Source organism: Colletotrichum fioriniae, assembly GCF_027942845.1.
Source record: "Colletotrichum fioriniae strain IMI 355084 chromosome Unknown scaffold_12, whole genome shotgun sequence".
Taxonomy (NCBI): domain Eukaryota; kingdom Fungi; phylum Ascomycota; class Sordariomycetes; order Glomerellales; family Glomerellaceae; genus Colletotrichum; species Colletotrichum fioriniae.
The window spans coordinates 253,480-270,013 of NW_027076848.1; the positions used below are offsets into that span (position 1 = coordinate 253,480).

At 49.6% G+C, this 16,534-nt stretch overlaps 4 protein-coding genes across 4 annotated transcripts; 2 read left to right on the forward strand and 2 right to left on the reverse strand.

Annotated features, from left to right (window-relative positions):
- Positions 1–1,528: 1,528 nt before the first annotated feature.
- Positions 1,529–2,813, forward strand: N0V96_009271 (uncharacterized protein; the record flags this gene model as incomplete). The annotated part of the gene is made up of 4 exons (XM_065758596.1): positions 1,529–2,356; positions 2,430–2,458; positions 2,525–2,644; positions 2,705–2,813. 4 exons carry the CDS (start codon positions 1,529–1,531, stop codon positions 2,811–2,813), a joined length of 1,086 nt encoding a protein of 361 aa, XP_065612661.1.
- A 226-nt stretch (positions 2,814–3,039) lies between these two features.
- On the reverse strand, positions 3,040–4,605 carry N0V96_009272 (uncharacterized protein; the record flags this gene model as incomplete). The annotated part of the gene is made up of 1 exon (XM_053195903.1): positions 3,040–4,605. One exon carries the CDS (start codon positions 4,603–4,605, stop codon positions 3,040–3,042), a length of 1,566 nt encoding a protein of 521 aa, XP_053046636.1.
- Positions 4,606–11,291: 6,686 nt separating this feature from the next.
- Positions 11,292–12,551, reverse strand: N0V96_009273 (uncharacterized protein; the record flags this gene model as incomplete). The annotated part of the gene is made up of 1 exon (XM_053195905.2): positions 11,292–12,551. The coding sequence occupies one exon, from the start codon at positions 12,549–12,551 to the stop codon at positions 11,292–11,294; it is 1,260 nt and encodes a 419-aa protein (XP_053046638.1).
- Positions 12,552–13,666: 1,115 nt separating this feature from the next.
- N0V96_009274 (uncharacterized protein) lies at positions 13,667–14,845 on the forward strand (the record flags this gene model as incomplete). The annotated part of the gene is made up of 1 exon (XM_053195906.2): positions 13,667–14,845. One exon carries the CDS (start codon positions 13,667–13,669, stop codon positions 14,843–14,845), a length of 1,179 nt encoding a protein of 392 aa, XP_053046639.2.
- Between the last annotated feature and the right edge of the window lie 1,689 nt (positions 14,846–16,534).

A 16,534-nucleotide genomic window follows, 5' to 3' on the forward strand; every position in this document is an offset into this window, starting at 1 on the left:
AAGGCCCAGTAAATCTCTGCCCACCGGCCGGCTTTCTTGTATGCCACTGTCTACGCGGAAAACACACGTATCAGCGCACATACTTGACGCTGGACAAGTCCAGTACCCGGCGGGTCCAGAACATGAACCGAGTACAGACCCGGACGAATCCGTGTAACGTCAGTATTCTTTCCTATCCTGTCACTTTCCTCAACCCCGTCGCGTCCCCTCGTCTGTCTTAGGGCCGGCGAACATGTCCATGTCTGCGTGGCATGGGATCACGGCTTTTACCCGATGGAACCATCTGCAGTTCGTTCCGCCGCCAGGAACAGTCTTGTTAACACGCATGATGTTGTAGATCTGCAGGTTAAGGTGAGTTTCGATTCCGTGGGTTGCATATTCCGGCGAGATGGACCTTACAAGGCCCGTGGCCTACGACTGTTCCCCATACCTTCCAAACATGGTCTTTCTGAGCTATCATGAAGGCCTATTCTAACGACTTGATTGGTTCTGCACGCTAGGCACCTCAAATGTAAGCAACCCAATCCTTCAATTTGCGGCTCCTTAACCTCCCACCGGTATCTGTACCATCCCACCGGGAACTTGCCCGTGGCTGAGGCCCTTGGACGCAGTATCTCAAACTCGGCGAATATTTCCTCGATTGCGATCCTTGCTTGTCACTGACCAAGACCACATGCAGGTGATTCAAGTCGATCAACGTGTTCTAATTGTCGAAAATCTGGAGTCGAATGCACCCGTGGATATAGTGTACGCTTTAGGCACACACTGAACCCTAGGTTCGTGGACCCAAGTTCAGTAATCATACCTCAGCCGAGCCCCTCCAGCTGACTTGAACCCTGCGTCTGCGTTAAGTGTTCAGCCAGAGAGAGGAACTGGGGCTGCTAGAAGCGAGTACAGCTTTTCGGAAAGGCAAACCTGGGTGCGTACAACGAATCGGTCCTTCAGCTTTGTCGACGAGACCGAAGATGTGGTCAACATTCATGCTGCTGTCACCGGGGAGCCCGGCGCCGACGAGGGCAGCGCAAACACCTACCTAGGGACTCCACATAGACATGAAAGCCCGCAGGACTACCTTGCCTTGCTATCTGCTGCTTCTTCTCCAGTTCCGGAGTTGCTGTGTCACTCTCGAACTTCAGCAACAAAATCGCAAGCCTCACGTAACGCCCTCCACGGCGGAGACGTCACCAGGAAGCAACGAAGACACTTGCGACCGAGACTAGACACGAAGACTACAACACAAGATGCCATACAACATCCAGCTAAAGAATTCCATACCCATGACGACACGTCTGCATCGAGCGGTCATACTGGAACCTCAATACCATGGGACCTGCTTCACCTTGGAGAAGATCTGACACTCGACTTTCCCAACATACAACACATCTTTGAAGCGATAGATCCCCAACTAGAAGACAAATCCACCGGGAATGATAGAACCTATGTCGAAACACCACTATGGCCCCTCCAAGACCGCCAGGAAGCCTTCCTCTACAGATACTTCGTCGACAACCTCGCACCTCTTTTCGACATGTGCGACAACGATAGACACTTTGCCAAGGTGGTGCCGAAGAGAGCAGTTTACTGCCCGACACTATTGAACGCGATGTTTTCAGCCTCCGCGAAACGTCTGAGTCGAACAATTGGCGTTGATGGGGTCATTGCCGACCGATACCATCAAATTTGCCTTCGCTCGTTGATCCCGGCGCTCTCGTCCTCTACGGCCGTCGTTGACGACAACCTCCTGGCCGCTGTCGTAATCCTGCGCTTCACGGAAGAAGTCGATATCGGTTCCATGACCCTCGAGTCCCATCTGATGGGTACTAGAATTCTGCTTGCCGCCCAGGAAAACGCCGCCGACTTCAGCGGTCTGCGACTTTCCGCATTCTGGCTTGCCCTGAGGCAAGAAATATATATGGCGTTTGTTCATACCCGCCCGGTCTACCACAGCTTCTTCCCCAGCATCAAGCGGATACAGGACCGCGGTAACAGCGATGAGAATGCCGTGGATTGCCATTATGCCAACAAGGCAGTAAGTATCTGTGCAATGTGTCTTAGCTACTGTTACGGTCAGGAAGACAACCACGTAAGGAGCTACGCGCAACTGAAAGAGGATCTTGATGTATGGTGGAAAGAGAAGCCATGGTACTTCGACGCCATGTGGGCGAATCCAGAACCTGGCTTTCTGCTGGAAGAACAGTACATCACCGACGCTGCTGTCACTGGATTACAGCACTATCACCTGGCTCGGATGCTTTTGATCGCCCACAACCCCAAGGTCGCGAGACTTGGTACGGCTTTCCGGGCAATGGAAGAAGAACTCAAACAAACCGTTCGTGTGATATGTGGCCTTGCTGTGGTAAGCTTGTTGTTCATCGACGCCATCGATTTAGGGGAACTTATCTGCTAATTGCCTGGTGCTCCGTAAACAGGCGAACGAGAGAACACCCCCAGCATACGTGTAAGTGCCACGAATCGGCAAGCAAACACTCTACCCAATCATCTTCTGACCGACGGGATACAACAGGAACGCATGCATAGCAATCACCATGGCAGGCGATCGTTTCACAGACCGGAAAGAACAAGAGGAGTTGTACAAGATCCTTGTCAAGACTGACAGGCGGTTGGGGTGGCCGACTCATGCAGCGTAAGTAGACCCTCGCGCCAGGCCTTTAGCCACTGGAACATGACACTAACAGGCGAGCAGACAGTCTCAGATCAGAGAGGCTTGGGGCTGGGAAGACTCCCCATCACCCCCCGCGATGCCTATTGCGGCCATGTTGAACGCCCGCGCACGAGCTGGGACGGCGGATTGATCTGAGTCAATCAGCGAGGGAAGCAAGCTCTAGCGTTCTGTATAAGCCCGTTAGTTAATAGCGACTCGCATTTAATGAACCCTTGCAACTACTTCACTTACTTGCGGAAGGGTCGAGGTTCAATTTACTTAGCATTCTCTCTCAAAACACAAGCTTTGATCTATCTACATGTCTAGATTGGTGACTGCATGTTCTCGCCTAACTTGCCTGTTTCATTCTTCCTGTTTCATTCTTCCTGCTTCAACTTCCTGCGCCAGACTTTCAAAGGCATCGGACTTGGCATTAGGTTCATGGCCTCCCGCCTCTCCGGTTCCCACTCGGGGAAGGGCAAGGCGAAGTTATACCTGTGCAAAACACTCGCCAACAAAACCGTCTGCTCCAGGTAACTGATGTTCCGCCCGATGCATCCTCGTGCACCAGCACTGAAACTGACAAAGTACGGTTGCAGTTCCTTGCCCTTGTCACCGAGCCATCGCTCGGGGATGTAGGACTCGGGTTCTGGAAAGATCTTGGGATCTCTGTGGACGATATATGCCGAGATGGCAACCGTTGTGCCTCCAGGGATGAAGTCTCCGAGGACATACGCCCCTTCAGGTGGAGTTCGTCGCGGAAGACCAAAGGTCGTTGGCGGTATTATCCTGAGAGACTCGTCAAGACACGCCCTGAGGTACGGCAAGTGCTTGACCTTGTCGTACGGCGCAACCACCTCTTCGGGCTCCAGAACGGCATCGATTTCCTCGCGCAACTTTTCCATACACCTGGGATTCTTCAACAACCAGTACATGACGTTGTTCATAGCAATGGCGGTTGTATCTGAGCCGGCATTCATCATGATGGACACCTCCGCAACAATCTCGCCCCAGTCGAGCCCATTGGGGGTTCCATTCTTATCTTCCATCAAAGCTTGGAAGAAATCTTCCAACTTTTCACCAGCCTGGTAGCGCTTCAGTCGTTGGGTTGCACGATGGTAGACGATGCCGTCCCATCCCTTATTCAGGTTCCACCATCGACGGAAAGTTGGTGATATCAGAGATGTCAGACGATGATTGAACTTGTACCAATCACCAGCCCAAACAGTGATGGATTGAGCGACGGCGGTCGAATGCAAACAGGCTCTGTAGTTCACCTCGTGAATGGACCCGTCCATGCGCTCGGCGCGCACGAGATCGTGGCCCTGGTCTAGAAATCCCAATTTCTCAGATAGACCAATATCTGCAATAGCATCGAGAGTGAAGTAGTTCGTCCACGCTCGGTAATCGAAAGCAAGATCGGCCGAGTCTGGACGAAGACCCTCCTTCAGAGGCTGGGTGCAGGCCTTGTCGCACCCGACAATGAAGCGCTCAGTCTTGTCAGCAACTTTGTGTTCCCAGTTCTCAAGGTTCTTCAATGCGTATGCCGCCGACAGAACCTTGCGTTTCCGGGCGTGGTCTGCCTTATCGACGACATCGGCAAGGTGGAAGTGGGTTCCAGCCAACGTCTCGTAGAATTCGCCCTTGAGGCACTTGGTTCCGTGTCCGTAGATGTCCTTGATTGCATCAACGGTGCCATACGAAAGCGAGTTGGGCCCAGTGCGGAGCACTGGGTGTCTCTTGTGCTTCTCATAGAGAGTCTTGGATCTGAAGCCGAGTGCAGCTTCGCGCATGAAAACCAAATTGGTCACCCCAGCTAAAGGCTTGAAAGCCGGGAATCGACGAAGTCTTTTGGGGTCTCGGAAATATTCGACTAGGGGGTAGACGATGAAGTAGAATAAGAGGCTCAGCAAAGCTGCTGAGGGAAGTATGAATGCGTACATGACGAAGTCCTATCTCGGTTGGTTTGAAAGGCTTGGTCGCTGAGGTCTGGTGTAGGAATTTTGATATTTCGATTTCCGACGCTAGCTGGCATATTATCACGGCATCACACTTGTAATAGCGAGCTTTGAAATAGTCATTCAGTCCGGTGCAATCAGCTGACCTCAAGATCAAACATAAACGCAACGGGATATGTATCCCGCGGAATGCCAGCGTTGGAAACATCAAAACAGTCATTCTCATGCTCTTCAGGCGCCTCTAGTGCAGGCGGACATCTTCCAAAGGTGGGCAAGTTGCCTATCCCGTCACCCAACGTGTCCCTGTAAGACGAAATCAGCGTCTTCTGATGGGTCCAGATCAATGGTCACGGCAGACGGCAGCGTGGACTATCTCTAGTCTCACGCACTCCCCGCATGCCAAGATCGAGTTAATTGGGCCCAACTTTCCTATCCGAGACGTCCCGGATTGGAAGTTTCCTATTTGGAGTATACCCCACGATCAGTCGTGGCGTCTATCCAGGAAAGGCAACTTGTCAGCCGCAGTAGATCTAACGACTTGCCTATTTGGCTTCAGATAGGCAAGTCAATTCCAGGCTAGGCAAGTCGGCAGTCATGCATCGCGCCGCGTATTTCCAAACTCGACGTCCCGCCCACATGGATAGTTACACAAGCGCCGGGAGGGTTGGGATGGAAGCCCTACGACGGCTAACCTTGGCGATGTCGATTCTTGACTCCTAAGTACAGGTACTTGGTAACGAGAGGTAGCCTGTTTCCACCCCTCAATGTCCAACTAGCCACTTGCAATCTAAGGACTACTTACGTTTTACTTTCAGCTGGCTTGAATACGTCAATGGGAGACGATGAATCTAATGAACTCGTTCACGAGCCTATCGTTCCCCACGCAACCCTGGCCTTTTTCGTTCGCTATGGCAATGACTCTAGTGGCAAGCGGCAAACAATTTTTTTCCGAAGGAGCTCGTCATCCATGGGGGTGGCATGGATCCAATCCTCGTCGTTTCATTGCACCTAAATAGCGTGATACCGACACATCGAGTGACTTCCTGGAACAGACCCTTTCCCTCAGCCCATGTTGGATATAGTCACAATTTCCGAGACAATATCCTACTTTAGAATCTTTCGCCGACTCTCTTTTTCTTCCTCGCTGACTTAAGTAATAGCCAGTGATGATTCGCCTTGGTAACCCTAAGATATGATATCCAGCCCTTCCACCATAAGTCGTCTCCTTTCAACATCGCCTTCATCGTTCTCAAATGAAGCCGAACTTCTAAACTGATTCCCACCACAATTTTGTCGTGTCAAGTTTGTTGGAAGTCTTACTGGCAAGACCTCCAACTTTTTACGCATGCGGGAGCGATAATCTCAATCCAACACATGAGTCTTATCCGCCGGATTCTTATCGGTGATTATTCTAGCTATTGCCAACTCCCGGAACCCTTTCACTCAGAGGGTATCTTGAAGTCCGCAAATCGATACAACTACTCCTCCACGACACTGATCTACCTTTTGCTCCCTCTTTCCCCACTTATCCCGGCCTTAACGGGCGTATGTTTTTTATTGAGAACTCTCACTCCCCCTTGGGAATCGAGCACTTGAGCATTCGCCATTTTGCTTACATGTTCCTTTAGAGACCCATGGTGCTAAATGCTTCAAGTCACCAAGATCCACTTCTTCGGCCTGCTCGTTCAATTTGCTGTTATCGTCATCCCGACTTGAGCGATCTGCGGCTGGTGCTTTGGGCTCACTATCAACAGTTCCAGCAGCCAATACACCGGTTGAGAGATGTCCGATTCCCAGATCCACATGGCTGACATCCCGACGAGAATGATCAGGCTCATTGTTTTCGTTGTCAACAGAAATAAGTTCGTGCAACCGATCGCTTGGTTGCAAGACACTATTCCCAATAGTCCTCATTCTCGCCCTGGCACCAAATATCGAGTTTCCACCTTGAACTGTTCGTCTGCGTCGTAAGAATAGCCGACGGAAATAATCTCTAAAGGCGGGCATGCAGGAGCAGAAGATGAAGCCATTTAACTCGACGAATGACCAATTAGAGATTGGTACAATGTCCCCTGGTAAGCGTCAGTAATCGAGTTTACAGTCATCGATCAACCAGCTCACATGTCGGATTTGAAGTCTTCATGAAATCACTGATAGAGCTGAGTCTCAGGATAGAGACAAAAGTGATTCTGTAATGGAGATTAGCTCTTATCAATTCCACATCTCCCGGTTTCGCAGGGCGCCACTCACAACAATGCTACAGCGAACATCATACCGGCCCCAACTTTCTGTCTCCATCGCCAATTGAGCCTGACAATCTGAGAAATGGGCATCGCTACTACAATGACATCAAGAGCGATATTGACCGACGCATGTGCCCAAGTCTGAATATTAATATCGTGGCAACGGCCCTGGTGTTCTCCATCCCACCTAGTCCAGGTATAGCTGATGGGCCAGCACTGAACTGAAGTCGCAACTAGGAACGAAAAGGCTGATATGACGCATGCCCATATAACTCCCCAAGTTAAGCGCCTGAACGTTTCATCGGCGAATAGGCGCAAGTAGAAGAACAGAAAGTTCGTCTTCGCAAACATAACGGTGAATGCATAAAAATGCTCCCCAATGTAGAACAGCTTGGCGAGTTTGGTTAGCTCGGACTCTTCTCTTTTCGCCGACCTCATTGCCTGCCATTGAACTTACTTTGAAGAACTCGTTGATTTGCTCCGGTGTAAGTGTCCAGATGTCTTTTCCAAGACCATTTTGGACCGCTGTAGCATACATTAGAACCCGTTTCAGGATTGTTTACTCCGTGCATGGGTGGGCGGCTTACTGAACACAACAACAATGCTCATAGGTACTGACATCAACTAGATCAATCTTGCCTTAGTCTAGGTACAGGGCGAATCAACGATTTGATGGAATGGAAAAACAAACCATTGAGAAAATCAAGGCATAGTCATCAAGTCCAATAATATAATCCAACCGTGAGAGTTGAGAGTACATGCGGACACCAACACTGAATACAGCCACAATGGCCCCTGCTACGGCACTGGCAGTGGCCGAAGTACCTCTATCTCGATTGGGAAGTCCACAAATATCGAATGTGATTCTTTGGCTCTCTGCCTTCATCAGCAAGAGTCCTGGTAAAAGCGTCGAAGGTTAAGAGGCACATACTTAGTCCATCGATGATAGAGCAGTTTTGGTAGCTGCAGGCGACTGCTCCGTAGAGTTGTTGCTCCGCGCAAAGAAATTTAACAGCGGCTTGTGCACTAGGCGCTGATGCGAGCATTTTCGAGACACATTCACTCTAAAAGCAGCATAACAATTAGCAGTCACATAAAGACTCGCGGATTTGCCGCGGCTGTCGCGCTATGTTGGCTTGACGATCAGGGAAGTTACCGCGCATTCAGGCAAAAGGCTCTCGATGCCCAGGCCCTGGGGGATGACACTGGACACTGGAGTTGAGTCCATCATTCGTCTCGGTAAGTGCGGTAAATGACAGCTTCGGCAAGACTGGAAATTGGCGACACAACAGGCACATTAGTCGCAACGTCTGTGGAAAGACGTTGGTAGTTGCAGACGTACGCAAATATGTAACTGGGATGACCTGCATTTGAAAGATCTCCTCAAAGAAAACCTCCCCATGTTCGCCCTCAGGTTCCAAATGACATTGCTTCCCTATTTGCAGCGGTGCTTGAATCAGGGCTACCCCATTTCATTGTTGACATTTGGTCAATCTAAGCTCTATTGAGATTCGGAGTGCAACGGCTCAATCAGGATCAGACTCTTGCGCCAATCAATCATGTCCGATGTGCACTTATAGTTCAGCCGGCGCCATCTTAGCCGAGCGTCGGATCACTTTGAATTTCAGTAGTGGGCAAAGTTGGGACTAGCACGCCATAGCACAGTGGCCAGTGTGCTGTCGAACGCCTGCTTTGGGGGACAGGCTTCTCCACAGGGCAGAAATTAAGCAGGGAAAGGGGAAATCAGACTTCAATGTTTATACGTAGTACAAGCATCAATCAGACGAGTCTTGGCAACAAATGCAACATCAACCCATATCGCCACAACTTAAGATGCAGCAAAACAGTCCTTGTTCTTCATGGCGTTCCATCTATCTAGCAGTTGCCCAAGTTGCGGGGCAAATGGGCGAAACAACGATTTCTTCTTCTACAACACTTCCACGTAAGGTAGCGACAACTTGATGGAAAGTTGGCAAGAGGAGGAATTCTAGACTATTTAGATTACAACTCGCGCGTAGCTCCGAGTAGTCCAGCAGCAAAGTGTATCTGGTTTTGACTAAGGGATTACCGTCATACAATTGCTTCAGTAACATGTTTGCGTTCTTGTTAACCCTTCTATGCCTGAAACGCGTGGCTGACTCCCTTTGAGATACATTGTAGAGGACGTCGACAAAATAAGCCATATATAACGTCACAACAGTTGGAATGTTGACTTCGAGCAAGCCATCTGACCGGCTACACGGTAATGACTGAAGTTGCTGTATAAAAGCTAGCATAACGCTCTGGAGCTTGCAGCCTCAGAGCCAAGTATTCCCCTCCGTCCATCCCGGTCCAACACGCCGACTAACTACATGTATTGCAGAGGAAGAAGAGATGTAGACGTTTCCGAGATGTGTTGACAAAACATCGTGCTTTGATAGTTCTCCTCGTCTCTACACCTAAACACCAACGGGATTCTGGCAAAGGACACCCTGGCCGAGCTGTGGTAATCATTGTTAGAAGACGAGAAACAGACATTAGTCTTTGATCTGTACTACTCACGACGGGAAGAATACAGCAGCGGACACGTTGACCAGCCTTGGCACAGATGCTTTTCAAGTCGCTGGCCGTAGTCGGCACGGTCGGGGCTGTTGGCAAAGCTATTAGCATCGTTCACTTCACCTCCCTCTGATTTCGTTCCGACTTACAAGAAGCGCAGTCAAGATCAGCAACTCCCAGAACATCGGTGGCACAGCACTGGAGGCTGCTGTAGAGACCGGAGCAAGCAACATAGGAAGAGCCGCCGCCAGTATTGCCAGTGGGAATGGCGATGACAGCAGTGGCCAAGATGGAAACGAAAGCGGTAGTGAACTGCATCTTGAAGACGATAGGATGATTGAGTGCGAGTCTTGAGTGACCGAAGAACAATTGAGAGCTGGAAGCTGCTTTGAGTGGGAGATAGAAGAGGTGGTTGATGACAATGAATAGGTTTTAGTTGAGAAGCCTGGCAACTGGAGAATTTATATATCTGAGTCCACTTGCCGTCGTCGCTGCTCATACGACGAAATAGATCGACTTGATGGATAGTCGTCTTGCATTTCCGCCTCCATGTCCGCTGTTAGTGCAAAGTCCTACAGCATAACTTCACCTCGCCATTAACCTAAGCATTTCACAGTCATGGTCGGACCAAAGGCACGCAATGAGGTTCGTAAAACTTTCGGCAATTCGGTAAGAAGAGCTCTTTGCCAACGACCTGGGTATGCTTGGCAATATTGGCTTGGCTGTTCACTTTTAGTCTGAGAAACTGAGGTGCAAGTAAGTCCACCTAATACGAGCTGCATAAGGCGGTGCGGGAGTGGCTACTCCCGTGCCTTTGAAAACGTGATAAGTGATATGGGATCCTCCAAAAATGCCCGAGAAAAGCAATGTCCAACTTCATGATGCTGTTCGGGGATGCAGTTCGTCTGAATCCGGGTGGAGCGAAGGTGTTGGTCTGGCCCGGGATGATAATTCGCCTATAGCCGCTCCCGCCTGTCTAATGCAACGTTCCCCGCCCTCAGCTCAATTGAAAGCGAATCAGGGGAAGAGCCGATTCTCAGCCCAGCCTTCAACTGGGGATAAATCACTAAATGTGACGCTGTAAGTACAGGCATGCCTGCAGATGATCAGCGCTGTCTACTGCCTCTTACCTTTGTTTCTGAACCAAGAGGTTGAGCAGGAGAGGGAGTATATATGGCTAGCGTAACCATTTGTGCAACGGGTATGCCCTGCATAAGGCTGGGCCGTTGCTTTGAAGAATTAACTAGAAATGTTGAGCATCTTTCAAGACACATTATCACTGCAATTAATCTTGCGCTCTGGGACTTTGCTAGTGCTGCTGCTATGAACTCCATGCATGTTGCACAAGACTATGAACCCTTAGATACAACTACTTTCCTTCTATAAAGAAAGTCAAAAGCATTAAATGTGTGGAAGCTTAGCTAAAATTCCAGAAATGCGTTGGCGATTACCCACAACGATTCATCAATCATATCCGTTGCAAGAAGTCCTGCATGTTCGACATTGAAATTGGACGATCCACACTGGTTTTTTCACGCATGATATGTCACACTATATGCATGGGTTAGGCGTTGAGTCTCACTAGTAACCGGTGCTTTGCATGGGTTGTGGGCGAGGCGGATAGAGGCCTGCAGCGACCTAGAACCTAAACGCAGCAATAATTTTCTCAATGCTACCTAATCATTGACCGAGACCCAAGTGGCAGTGGAAAGATTTCCTACGTATAGTTCAATGGGCCATATGATGTAACATAGAGAGAGCTAAAGCGGAAAGCACTGCGATGTCTGCAGACCATGGCCATCTGGTCCTTTTCCGTCTGATCATTAATCATCATGCTTTTATAATGTGTTCCAAGAACTTGACAGGCAACTGAGACCTGTCGACCATGGCCTAGACTTTCTGTTCCACAGTTTCCACCATCTCGTGCACCCGGTCTTGCATCCGGTTTTGCATCTGGTCCTGCTCTTCGAATTTCCTCACAACTTGCAGAGTGGCAAAGTAACAGAAGGGTAGGGCGATAAACCAAAGACCGCAGTTGATGCTTGCTGTAGCAATAAGGGGGGTTGGAAAGGCTTGGATCCCGAAACCCACTGCTACCGCTGCCGTCTCGATGCCACGAAGCAAAGAGCTATACCGAATCTGGTCGCCGGGCGAATCCGACAGATTTCCGATTGCCCAGTAGATGAAGTTCTCAATCATGCCGAGAGACGCTCTTTCCAGCATATAGAGCCCAAAACCGCGTCCGAAGTCGCTCTGAAAGGCCCAATCTAGGACAGGGAGCGTGAGTCGATACTCATTTTGGATGATGACAGCCCATATCCAGGTTGCAGTGTTGAGACAGACAATCAGCGAATATGTTGCTAGAGCTCGTTTCTGACGATTCTTGGACCACGGGAGATCCACAAGTGATCCTCCGAGCCAAGTTGAGAAAGTGCTTACGATAGCTGCAACGAAACCACCTAGCGCTCTCGAGCGCACACTGAAGTATGTTGCAAGGTAGGTGCCGGGGTATGCCTGAATCCAGCCAAAGTACCAGAAAAGAGGCGTCAATAGAAGAATCGAACGGCTTCTGAGTAGCTTCCACATCTCGATGAGCTCTGTCCGCCAATGGATCCCTCTCGGCGCCTCGATGCGACTTCCATCATCACGCATGACCTTGTCAGGGTTGGATAGGAAGAGACCCGAGAAGAAACCGAGACATCGTATGCCAATGAAGGCAAGGTATAGCTCGTATCCAACCTTGCCCTTCTGATTAACCTTGTGGTTGAGCGCCAGCGAGATGGCGCCACCAATAATCATGCCAAAGTTGCGGAAGGTAAACCACGTCGCGACGTAACGGCCTCGCTTGTGGTGTTCAGGATATCCCGTGGCAATCGCTCCCTCGACGCTGTAGAAGAATCCAGCACTTATGCCGCAGGCAACCGAGCCGAAGTAGACGAGCCATGTTCCACCTGTCCGATTGTTGACGTAAAGGCCGGCTGCATAGAGGGGATACCCAAGAGCACCAACTGCCAAAGTCCAGCGGAATCCAATCAGGTTGGTAAGGAACGGGCCAGCGAAGCAAGTCAACGTCATAAAGGCGTAAAGGAGAGCATTCGCTGCGTTGACCAGGTCTGGACTTTGAGAACCACCGACGCCGAGTCCATTCATAGCACTCCATATTCCCGGTGCACAGAAAGCACAGAGACCAAAGATAAGTATCTGAAAGAGAGTACTCCTGAGAAACGGTATGGGTTGCGACGGAGACAGCGGCTGGTTGCCGGGTTCGATTTTTGGCTGGCGAAGGCCGGCCACCTCGACAGACATGACTGGCTAAGTTGCTGACTGGTACGATGGTCGAATTTTGACTCAAATATGCTTGATGATGAATTGAAAAGGTTTGACGGCAGCGAGACAAGACCCCCTCTTCGAAGACCCTGATGGTTGCAGTTGCTGGAGGGCCAACCTCTATGGGCTGGTGTAAAATCAGAACCTCCTCAGGCAACTATTTACATCACTTAGCAATTTGAGATAGACCTCAAATCCGCCTCTGTAAAATTCCCACTGCATGAGATTTGCTTGCAGGGTCACGAATTACGTGCTCAAGTTTCGTCCCAACGTCGCACCAATCGACAGTCCTGAACCAATCTCTTGAGCCTTACGAATGGTAACCCAGACCCCGCATCGGGGACGGTCGGAAGCAGTCAATACGAATCTTTACTCGTTGGGAAGACTTGTTCGTCGTAGATCATATATGGAAGAGCCGGCGTGTAGCCCATTCGCCGTCGATGAGTTGCCTAAAGGCTAGCAACATGGAGCTGGCAAAAGGATCGCATGTATCCACCATAGAAAAGAATTTGCGTTCTCTCTTGCTTAGAATACGGTACTCGGAATATCGCGATATCTTTTCAAGCATGTATGGACCCTGAGTCCATAAGGAGGAGCGAAGTTAAGCATAGGTTTGGGCCTTGATTCATTCAACCTCAACTGCAATGAACCAATTCTATCGGAGGACGCGGGTATTGATAACCGGGGTAGAGATATCGATGCGACTCTCGCCAATTGGCATGAAGCCCAAAATAACGTGATTTTAGCTTCGAACGCATCAAAGCACATGCTACAACTTCCTCGGATAGGTATATAAGTTCCCGTTCAACCAATATCACGTCGCGGGCGCTTCCATCAAACCCATCCTACATCCAGTACCTGCACGTTGTCCCAGATTGCGATCATCGGCATCGAAGCAAATACTTCCTGCTACAGTTGCCGCAAGGCACGCAATCACAATGACGACTTCAATCATATCAAATATTACCGAAGGCCATAAAACAATCAATCAGCTCAATCCCTCCATCGTATTTGAACAATTTTACGATTTACCCAAGACAAATCAACGACTTCTGGGCGAGCCCCATCCCACTGGTACTGTGACACCACTGGCATTGAGGCCTTCCGGTCAACACGGAGATGTTCAGTTGCATGAGGTCGTCCATGCTGTAGAATCCCTCCAGACACAGGACGAACTCATCAAGAAACTCGCCATTCATGGGGTGCTTTTATTCAGAGGTTTGCCAATCTATGGCGCCGAGGATTTCAGCAAGTTTGCACACGCTTTCGGGTACAAACCACACGAAATCATTGGCATTGTAGTCGACAGACCATTGTTGGCACCAAACGTGGCACCTGCAAACGAAAGCCCAAAAGAAGTTCTCATCTACAACCACAATGAGTCACCCCAGGTCCCGCATGCGCCCGAATACGTTTTCTTCTATAACCACAAGGCGCCCGCAAAAGGGGGCGAGACCCCTATTTCTTCGTCACTGGAGCTCTTTCAACGAGCCAAGGATGAAATCCCGGAGTTCATCCAGGCACTGACGGAGAAGGGAATTCTAAGCAGAGTGACCTACAAGTTCGACCAGCAATATACAGGAGGCTCAACCCTAGAACAAGCTTTTGGAAAAGACTTCTTGGACGGTGACAGTGCGACCATGAAGCGCGAGAAGATCGAGGCACAGATTGCTAGATATGGAAGAGGCCAGCATACGACGTGGGAATGGATAGACGACGGCGTGATCCTGACGCATAGGCTACCCGCGATTCGTACCCAGCCAGGCACGGGACTTCCGACGCTCTTCACCGGGTTAGCCGCCTACTGGAAGAACTCTCAAGGCCGACAAGGGGCCAGAAAGGAAGTCACCAAACAGCTCTACGGTGACGGCACGCCAATCCCAGACAGGTATCTAGAACACTTAGCGAAGATCACAGATGAGATCCGAGTACTCCACAAGTGGCAACAGGGCGACGTTCTCGTGTTCGACAACGTTATTGCTCAGCACGGCAGACAGCCTTGGGAAGGCGAACAATCGGATCGTGTGGTGCTCGCTAGTCTTTTTGATGGAGACAGTGTGCCTGGAGCATATGGTGACGGCGACTGGGCTCAGGTTGTTCAGGCGTTGGACGGTTGACGATGTCAAAATCGGACAGGTTCATATTTTGACTTGAGACGACGCGCTCGTCTTCATCTTTAAGTGAACGGATACTCTATTGAGAAAAGAAAAGGACGGGGTAACTATGCTTACATATCGACTGATGGATCACACTTCATTCTTCCAGGACACATGCATTGCATCCAGGTATGCTGCCGAGGCTGCTAGAGGTGGTTGGCAAGTTGCGCCATGTTTTCGAGTAGTCTAAGGGACTGCTACTGTTTGACTCGTCGCCTTGAACTAGGAGTGAACTTTTGATTGGAACTGAGGGAGCTGACTGAAATCCCAATCATTCTCCCTTGCAGCACCCTTTCGTTGTATGAGGTCTCCATTCGGATTCCTAAGCCCACCCCTTGCCTCGAGCTTGGGAATGGGAAATCCACACCATTTCCGAGAACTCAGGCACCAGGCACCAGGCACCAGGCATGAAGACGGTTGAAATCGTCCCGTGGTCAAACTTGACAATTGGACTTTTTTTCCGTCATGCCTCCTGCCTGGTCTCTCTTGTTCCCTTTGCATATTGCAGTAACACATCTTGGAAGTTCCGCTATTGAGATTGAAGAAGAGTGAAGTTACCTCAAGCTTCCAATGCTTATTTAAATATTCGGGACCATGGGAAAGCCACAACTAGTTGCTATCGGGAAATATGAAGCAACGACGAGTAGCTGTTTCACAAATCATTTAAGCTACTAAGCACTTTACGCGCACTTTACGCGGAGACATATAAGTAGAAGTTAAAAATGAAGCAATCAATGTTTATTGTGTTGTCGGCTGAGTCTGAATATACTACGGGACTCGGGTTAGAATCGGTTCAAAGAAAGAGCATTAAACTTCACATTTCAAGGTTGTGCTGCGGTGAGCTCGCCACTGAAATAGTTTAATTGTTTAACCCTTAGTCTTTCTGTTGCGCTGAGTTAGTAGGTACGATATGTTATTTCCATAGCAGGACAGTCTTTCAACACTTCAAGATTTCTTCATCGATCAATGATGACGACATACTAAGAGTCTCTGACTGAAGAGGAGGATTCGCCCATGATGAATTGTTTAGAAATTCTTTCCAAAAACGACAGTATGTCAATGAAATATTGGATGATAAAAGCCGCACTTTACGGAGTTTCTTCACAATATCATAGGAAGTGCCGACTCTCGTTTGTCAATATACCAGGAGTTACTGATGGCTCATCGACCTATTTCTCTGTGCAGTGGAGGTCAAGACTCAAGAAAGCCCGTCAAGTCGCAAAAGCCGCCCCCAGGCGACACCGATTGGTCACGGAACTCTCTCTCCCAGCATGGACCAGGCGATAGATGCAAAATTCCACTGAGGCCGCATGAATCTTGCTGTGAAAAGTTTGGAAAGCATTCGGCCTAGTGGGCTGGGCCGGGATGTCGAAACTTACAGCTGTTTGTCTCAATACGATTGGTATCGCAGTCCAACAACATTAGACATGCTGTTTACCCCGACGTCGGTGAACGCCACTTCGAGCTTCAGATGCGAGATCCTTCCGCAAATCTTTGAGTGGCTCAATGGAAGCCGAAATGATCGCTGCATGGGCGATAACCTCGGAGATGGTCTGGCTGGAGCAGTACTGGAACACCGAATGGTGCTGAAATGTTCAAATGATATCAAGACTCTCAAGGACCCAAACGTCGATCTGACATCAATGGACA